General features: G+C 34.8%; 1 protein-coding gene across 1 annotated transcript; it reads left to right on the top strand.

The window, feature by feature from the left end:
* Positions 1-1517: 1517 nt before the first annotated feature.
* Positions 1518-7699, top strand: LOC120139241 (transcription factor bHLH121-like). The gene is made up of 6 exons (XM_039154544.1): positions 1518-1605; positions 5727-5823; positions 5968-6089; positions 6707-6834; positions 6915-7367; positions 7439-7699. The coding sequence occupies exons 1-6, from the start codon at positions 1518-1520 to the stop codon at positions 7589-7591; spliced, it is 1041 nt and encodes a 346-aa protein (XP_039010475.1). The 3' UTR covers positions 7592-7699.
* Positions 7700-9383: the final 1684 nt, after the last annotated feature.

The following is a 9383-nucleotide window of genomic DNA, read 5'->3' on the forward strand; positions in this document are numbered from 1 at the left end:
TTGTCTCTTCTTTATGTGATGTTGTGAGGATGATGCGTGTCCAGAGCATGTGGATGTAAACTCGGTGTTTGCTCTTTCTTCTGATGAGACATTTTTGTTAGTTAATGTGAATGTAAAAAAATGGAAAATAAAAATAGCAATGCAAAGCATAAAATACATGATGCATGAGAATTAGAGGCATTGATCCAGAAATGTGTCTACTATTATAAATAATCCTTATTGAAACAAAAGTGTTTTATCTTTTAAGAGATAAAAATATTTTAAAGGTACATCCAAACTAAATCCTGTAGACCCTGAACATCTTCTAACAGGTTGACAAGTCTTCTTCCTTCATCTGTCACTGGTTGAATTCCTTATTGAACCACTCCGGCTTCTCTTGCTAAACCATGCAAATGATGACCTGCCTTTTGTACTTGCTCTAAGAAATTACGGATGACTGCATCTCTAGCTTTCACCCTTTGCTGAGCCTATTCCCAACGAAAACGCCACTGTAACCCTCCATCAAAGGGCACTTTCTGAAGCTCGTTTATTTATTTCTTGAATCCGTCCACTATGGCCTCTAACTCAGCTATGGTTTTTCCATCCATGTATTTCTGTTTCTGAAGAGACTTCTCTAAATAAACCACCTGGATCCTTAAATGCTTGTTCTGGTGCTGGCTGTCTATTAAACGCCTCTGAGTAGTCTTTAACTGTTCTTTCAAAGTCTCTCTTTCATCCTGCCCTTCAAACTTCATTTTCAGGCTGCTAGCTTCACCTTTCCAGTACTCATACGATCTTTTCAGATTGGAATTGCTTTGTACTTGTTCTTGGTACCCTTTTCTCAAGTCCTTGAGCTCAAAACAGTTTCTTCTGTTCCTTCTCTTACCTGTCTGCCTGATCTTTCTGAGTATCGATATTAATTTCCACTGGTATCTTTCAGCCTCGAGTTCGTTTACCCTCTGTTTCAGCTCGTTCTTTATAGCTTCAAATTCTTTCATTGTTATCTCTAGCTAGAAAGGAACATGCTTAAGATGTTCTTCCATGGTTCGGGTGTCCTCATGATCCGGCACGAGGATGTTGTCATTTTTTCTTAACCTCCGTCATTCCAAATAGTCTGAAGTAAACATGTCATTGGCAGCCATGACATCCATCGAATACTTTCTTCCATGACTCAACTACTTCCTTTACCTTTTTCTTGTAGTTGTCCCCATGGTATGCAAATTATGATCCAGATATTCCATATATTGCTGGGATAAACTGGCATGCCCCATACTGCCATAGTGCCACAAGTGGAGAATATCAAAATCCTCCCCATAATCCAAGTAATATCATAATATTTGAATCCCCACATCGAAAGAGGATGTCACTGTGGGTTAACCAATGAGCTCTCCAGGCAATATCCCTATCCTGAAGATGTGTGAATATTTCATCCACTTTTCTTTTGAGGCACCTTCTTGCCATTTCAGAGTAAGAAATTCCCTTAAAGCTGAATAAGTGGTGTTGAATCAGTGATAAGTAATCCCGTTAGTCTTTCAGAAATGACTATGGATCCAAACTTGGAGAAGCTAGGCACACCCTATGAATCTTCCTCCGCCAGTGTTTCTGCAGTGGTTGAGAGAGCGAAAGGTTTCAAATAAAATTACCGGTGATGGATTTACTCGTCTCGGGAGTTGTTCAAACAATTCCACCACAGCTGCCTTAATGTACCCTAAAGTTTTCGGTAAGAAATTATCTAAAAAAATAAGTTTTCGAGAAGATAACCAAACTATAAATCCCCAACACGAAAAGGTCTATCACCTTACATTCATCGAGGTGATTCTTCATCAGTTGCTTGATGTCGGTCCAAGGAATTCCTTCCCCGCTACCTTTTTGTTGAATCCGGTCAGTTACCCATTTCTCATTTACTCCGCAACTTTTGCCACCTCATTCTTAAAAGGCTGACTTTTGATGTGCTTGATGTAGACTCGATTCATTATATTCCCTCACAATGCAGCATTGTGGTATACTCTTCGATTGTGGGCACCATGTCCTCCTGGTTAAAGGTGGAACAGATATACCCTGGATTCCATAATTATACCAAGGCTCTGATTAAGGGCTCATTTGTCTAGACATAGAGTAGGAGTGCGATATCACCATACCGCTGGCTGAACTTTCACTTCCGATCACCCTTCCAATTGTCCCAACTACTCCGTAGCTCTTGGACATCATTCTTCTTTAGCTGACAGAGGCATAGCTAACCATTTCTGACACATAACTTCCTTGAAGACGGGTTCCCTTTTCTTTTTGAGTCTTTTCGAACCATTGTCGTACCTCGACATTTTTCACCTCTGGCATTACAACCCCTTTGTCCATTAATGCATATTATTTGTGTGTAACGAACACCTTTTTATGGATCGATGACCTCTTTTTATGATGCAAATGATAAAAAGACAAACATGAAAGAAAAATTAGTTAGTAAGATAAAAATGATAATGATGAAAGTAAAAATAAAAATAACAAACTACATGATTAAGGTAAAACATCCTACGTTTTGAAATAGAGTTTTGGGGAAGGCTCTAATTCCTTGTATCTCTCGGTTTATGTTCTAAAAAAGGTACCTGAGTTCTCCTTGTCGGTACCCCATTGGGCTTGCCAGACCCTTAGACCTAAGCCCATTACAATTTTTAAAAAAAAGAAAAGAAATAAAAAAAAAAAAATTAAATTAAATTAAATTAAAAAACAATTAAAAAAAGAAAATAAAGAAATAAAATGAAGAAAATTAAATTAAATTAAAAAATAATTAAATTAAAACGAAAATTAAATTAAGGAGGGACTAAATTAAAAGAAAACTAAAATAGAGGTAAATTTAAAAAGCAATTGGGGTTAACATTGATTTTGGGTGTAAAATTAACCTTTTTTTAAAAATGGGGGACTGAACCGTAATTAACCCTCTTTTTTGACAAAACACGCGAATCTCCTAATGGAACCGGTCGGGTCACTCGGGTTTAGTATAAAAGCCAAAACCCAAAAACACATTTCATTATTCTTCATTTTTTTCAAACCGATCAAAAACCCCTTATTTTCTCTCAAATGTTCTTGGTGTTCTTCATCTGATGAAGAACACAGTCGTCTGGGTTCATAGGAACCCAGATTTCGGCCGCCGTTCATCGGCGGCGAAAATTTTTACTTTTTGATTTTTCTAAAGCTCTTTTCCTCCCCTCTACATAAACCAACTTAGTTTTTTCAAAACCACGTCGGGGAGGGCTAGATCTGAGGAAAAAGATCTCGAAAAGCACTCCCCAGATCATCGACCGATTTTCTTTTCTGGGTTTTTTCGAGTAAAAAACGACAACCCACATGCAAACACAAAAATAAAAAAAGGTGAGAACTTTTACCCTTTTATTTCACTTCGAAGCTTTTACAAATGCTCGAATTTCTTATATTTTCTAGTGATCGTTCTTAGAAATAGTTACATGTATTTGTAGTCCTCGGTTTGACCGGCTCCCTTGTGTGTTTGGTTGTGCGACACTAAGGAAACAAGGTGAAAGATTAGGGTTTTGGAACCCTAACTAATCTGGGCCAATTCGGCTCGGGTTGTCACTGGGCCTAGTTCTCGGGTCAGTTCGGGTCCTTCTCCGGGTCGAGTCTTGGATCTGGTTCTGCTTGGTAATCGGGCTTGCTTGTATCTGGGCTTTGGGGTTTGGTCTTGGACTGTTGGGTCTATAAAAACAATGGAAACAAATATGTATATTTCATGAATTTACAATGTAAGCATATAATAGTGTAATGTATATAAGTATGTTAAATATACGGACACAATGTATATGCTCATCATAGTATATTATAGTATATAGTATAATATGTTTATGTACGTAACACAGTTGTACAATACAAAAAAAATAATATATAATATAATAAACTAATATATTTAAACAGATAACCAAAGTCGGACGAAAATATGTGTCTACACACATTTTCCATTGTTTGAATGTTGAAGTGTAAAATTTTTTCACTTGTTTGGTTAATTTTTCTTAAAACAATTTACAAAATTTATTTTCAATAAACAAGCATACAGATATTTCATGAATTTTTATTGTTTTAAATTCACTCAATCATTTTTTTAATATTAAATAAAAACTAGGGTTTATATATATATATATAATTCTGATTGAACTAATTGATTAAAAATAATTTAATGGGGTTTAAAAAACATATAACACTAATTAAACTCAATGTTAAAACAGAATCGAAAGACAATGATGATAACAAATACTATTATATAAACAACGAAACAATAACATATAGAGTAAGATACTATCTAAAAAGAAAATTCAACTTGAAAATGTTACTCTATGAACAAAACATAGAACCAAACAATGATTTTTCAAAACTAAAGTTCAGGATGCTCATTTCTGCTTCACAATAGCCTGAAATAGAATAGGAATATATTTTCAGCCAATTAGGTAGAGTAAACTGAATGAATGAATACAACTTCAGCTATGGAATATAATGCTAATTGCCACTGCAAGCATTTCATTCACATTATGTCGTTATTTTGAATCTGTGTATGATAATATTACATATCAAGATTGATTTGGTTGCAACAATAATAGCTTTTTTCTAATGAAGCTTGGGGAAAATGAAGATCATACATTTTTGTTTTTCTTTTCCTTTTTTCAATCTCTGGTTTACTTGGTTTTCAAGTTCACCCTTCCATATATATGTGAGCCAATAGACTTTCATTGACCAAAAACACAAAGTTACAAGAACATAAGCTAATTTATCGACGATTCAACATTCACGTTAACTATGATCCATAATATCAAATTTCACCACTCAAGCGCTAATTTTTTAACACAACAATCATTCCATAGCTGCTAAATCATCAAAAGCACCATGACAAAACACTAAAACACCTAATGGAAGCAATTAAAACATCGGCGAAATCCTCATTTTTAACACTATCACTTTCACCCCTATCGTATTATCGCATCAATTTAGCCCTCAAAGTTGTTCAATTGCATCATTCTATAACCCTACCCCTAACTTAAAACCCTAAATTATAATCACTAAACCTTAGACCATAACTCATTACCTCTAAACACTAACTGAGGGTTTATAATTTAGGGTATTAATTTAGGAGAAAGATATATAATGATGTAATTAAATAACTTTGAGGGCTAAATTGATAGGAAAATGATAAATTTGGTCTACTATAGAGGCAAAGTTGACCCTTAAGTCTTCATTTAAATATATTATATTTAAATTGTCTATTCGATTAGTGCATAAACATTTAAAAATGATCAATGTACTTTAAATATACTTACTCTCATACTAAATTTAATTCTTAAATTTAGTTTAACTTACAGATGACAGGAAGAGTTAATTGATATAATATCGGTAATTTGAGGATTCAATTAAAATAGTTTGTAATTTGAGATCAATTTAAAGTCGATGGTGTAGTTTGGACTGTATGTTGTGATTAACCCTATAACATTTTCAACCAATTAAATTAAAAGTCAAATAGATCCTAGGAAATTTAGGGTGGTATGCTAACCACTTGAAAAACCTGCCCTTTAGTGAATTATTTAATTAAGTCCGACAGGCCCCACGAACAGGTTTCGGCACGTGGAGAACACAAGTTACTTTTGTTGTGGTTTCCTCGTCGTTCTCCATTTATAGTTTTGAATCATCAGCTTCAATCCAAAAGAAAACCAGTGTTGAACCCTAGCTCGATTTATAGCTTTGAATGCAAGATTAATATTGGGGGGGGGGGGAATCAGCAACGGTTCATCATCAATGGAAGCCTAACGATTTCTCTAAAGCTGTGGCTGCAGATTTTGACCCTTCAGACCCGGAACCCAGGTTTTCTTTCCTTCTACGTCTTAAATTCCTCTTCTTTCTTGCTTATTCCACCGTTTGATTTTCATACTTATTTAGTGTTGGTCAATCTTCCATCTCTAAACAACTGAAAGTAATTACTACGGGTATTCGTTGTTTATTTGGAAGGCAAAGGCGGGATATGGAAGGTAAGGCTTCAATCTCTGCAAGGAAAGCTCAGAAGGCAGACCGTGAAAAATTGAGGAGGGAGAGGCTGAATGAGCAATTTCTTGAGTTGGGGAACACAGTAGGTAAAATTATGGCAATAAATTTACCACTCTTACTAGGAAAACTCACCCTTTACTGCAGTAACAATTTGAGCTATCTAACTCCAAGATTCTATTGCTTTGAATTTAAAACTTTGAATGCCTAAAGAAGAATTATCATGGTTGAGTTCTGGATAACTACTAAACTTGGCTGAATTAGAAGCTGCTGGTAAAATGTCTTGAAATTTGTTTCATGTTTAGGGGAACATAGTTAGCAATGTGCGTAAATGCGTTCAACATTCGAATATTGTTTACCTCTGTGAACATAAGCAGTTTCTGCAAGTGCAGAAGTGTCGAAGTTTCTTTCGGATAATTGAACTTTGGAAACTTTTTCCATTTTCTTTAACTGCATTATACTTGGCCTCTTGGAAATTGCAGTGTCTAACTCATTTCTTCTAATCCAGATCGATGTCTACTTCGTTCTTTGTTTCACAATTTTATTTGAAGTTGGATGGATGCATTTATACTCCTTTACTTGAACTTTCTGAACCTATTTGTCCCTACACCAAGAGCACTTCTCTTAGGCATAATTACTGTTAATTGCACTCTTTGCTAAATCTTAAGTTTTTTTTATTTACGCGAATAAACAATTTGAAATGCAGACCCTGATAGACCTAAGAACGATAAAGTAACCATGCTTGTGGATACGACCCAAATGCTTAACGATTTAACTGCCGAAGTCAACAGACTAAAGGCCGAGTGTTCATCGCTTACTGAAGAATCGTGTGAGGTGACCTTATCTTAATATTGAAACCTTTAGATTATGGTCTACTTTAGTTGCTTTGTCAATTACCGTTTTGTTCCAAACAGCTGACTCAGGAGAAGAAAGAGCTCAGAGAGGAAAATGCTTATTTACAAGGTGATATCACAAACTTAAAAATTCAGTACCAGCAAAGGCTTAGATTCATGTTCCCATGGACCGGTATTGATCCTTCGGTTGTTGTAGCTCCACCTTACTTGTATCCAGTTCCTCTGTCGGTCCCTATGGGTCCAGTCGCAAGGCGGCCCTCACTCCAACCATACCCATTTTTCGGAAATCATAATGCGGGTGTTGTTGACAATCCATGCTCAACATTCATATCATATTCAACCACAGCACATCCTCCAATGGAACGTGCATTGTCTTCTGATGTTTCCTTCCAAAGGGATTGTGGAAGCAAATCAATGGATGACGAAAGAGGAAGTGTCGGAGACAAGTGTGATGGTTCGAACGATGTAGTGACAGAGCTTGAACTGAAAATACCTGGTTCATCAACAAATCAAGTATATTTTGTCATTCTATATCCTTGGTTTTGATATCTGGGATGCCGAACATAACCGAATGTCAAATGCAGGATTTGGAAGCTGGAGAAAAGAAAGGCAAGCAAACAGACAAGAAGGAGAGAAGTCTGGTGAATCATCTCTCTTCAAGACAATACAATTCATCTCAAGGTTCTCAGGATAACGCCTCTAATAACATAGATGAGATTTCAAAGTGTAGCAAGTAAATAATCATGTTCTGCTTGAACATGTGTTATTCTTTGGCATTCGATGTGGAGATCTTCTATTTATGTCTAAAAGCAAAAATTCTGGTAAATGCTTTTTAAACTTGTCTTGAACCATCAGTTCCATCATCTAGGAGTTTGTGAACTGCAAATTATCAATTGTTTGGCTAAAAACTAGCCTATTGGGAGTCGGTTTTATCATAGGAAAGACGGACTAATATATAGTTAAAAATCAGTGTGATCGAAAATTTAATAAAATATTTAATAAAGTCGGTTAAGCGTTACCGAAAATGTTGACTAATAATAATGTTGTAGGTGGAAAACATGAAGAAATGTTAAAAAATTTGACAATCGACAAACTTTGTTTATCGGTAGGTATCGATACATTACACGGAAGTATCGATATATATAGTAATATATAAGAAAGTGAAGAAAATCGGTTAAAAGTATACATGTATCGATACATTTATAAGTATATGTATAAAAGTATTGGTACTTTAATAATTTAAAGGAATTGCGATAAAAATGTCTATAAAGTATCAATACCTTACAATATAACATGTTGAAATTTGATAAATCTAGTTTCAAATTGACAAAAGAAGTAATGAATTTGACAAAAGTGGTTGATAATTAACAAAATCGGTTGAAATTTGAAAAATCGGTAAAGTGCTACCGGAATTGTTGACAGTATTGATACTTTTATAAGTATGTGTACCAAAGTATCAATACTGTAGGAATTTAAAATAATTGCAATAATAGTGGCTAAATAGTATCGATACCTTACACACATTGTTGAAAAAATTTTGATGTTTCGATATAACAAATTAAATTAAATGTTTTTAAGATTTTACAAATGATTTTCTAAGTATATTCGGTTTAATTATTCGAATATTAAAATATTACTCCAAGTCTTTTAAGATAAATTTCAATCCTTACTAATGTGTAAAATTGTGTTTTATACTTTTGAAACAATTTTCACAAAGTATTTCGAACAAAAAACGAGTCTAAAATCAAATTTTCAGGTAAGTGTACCGACGCATAAATCAATGCATCGATGCACCCTTGTTTTAATTGAACATCGAATAGCGTTAGTGTACCGATGCACATACAATGCATCGATGCACTCCATGTATTATTAAAACATCGAATTGATTTTATGCACCGATGCACAAGACATGCATCGATGCACCCAGGCTTTTTCAAAACATCGAAGCATATTTACGCATCGATGCACTCTCAGTGTACCGATGCACTAAGTCTTCCAACGGTCGAAATATTTGAATTTTACACATAGTGTATCGATGCATCCCACGCTCCTACCTGTTTTATTAATTGTTTTCACACAATAACGACTCTATTGACTCCACTAATAATCTCCAACGTTCAGAAGTGATCCAAGGAGTATTTAAACAAGATTAGAAGTCATTAATCAATAACAAGGAAGAAGAGAAGCTAGAGAATCAAAGAGAAAGCATCAGACCTCAAGTTTGAGCATTTCAAGCCTATTTTCATTCAATATTCATTTTTCTTTCAAGAACACCATTTGTGCTCTATTGTATTTATCTTTGAGTGTTCTTTCTTTGTTCTAGAATTGTGCAAACAATCTACCTTGTGAGGTTTTCTTGTAAGTTTACGAAATTTGTGTATTTCTCTTAAAAAAGAGTGTGCTCAAGAATTTGTGGTATAATTCTTGAGGGAGTTGTAAGGTTACTCTTTTTCCTTAAAAGAAAGAACAAATTAGTGAACTTGTTGGAAAATCCTTAGTGTGGATAGTTAAGGTAGTGGATGTAGACTT

Source organism: Hibiscus syriacus, unplaced genomic scaffold, assembly GCF_006381635.1.
Source record: "Hibiscus syriacus cultivar Baekdansim isolate YM2019G1 unplaced genomic scaffold, ASM638163v2 tig00110733_pilon, whole genome shotgun sequence".
Taxonomy (NCBI): Eukaryota; Viridiplantae; Streptophyta; class Magnoliopsida; order Malvales; family Malvaceae; genus Hibiscus; species Hibiscus syriacus.

Coding starts and splice junctions, on each gene's coding strand:
- LOC120139241 (XM_039154544.1), top strand. CDS start 1,518: ATGACTATGGATCCAAACTTGGAGAAGCTAGGCACACCCTATGAATCT. Junction 1,606..5,726: donor AGTGGTTGAGAGAGCGAAAG/GTTTCAAATAAA, acceptor ATTAATATTGGG/GGGGGGGGGAATCAGCAACG. Junction 6,090..6,706: donor TGAGTTGGGGAACACAGTAG/GTAAAATTATGG, acceptor TTTGAAATGCAG/ACCCTGATAGACCTAAGAAC.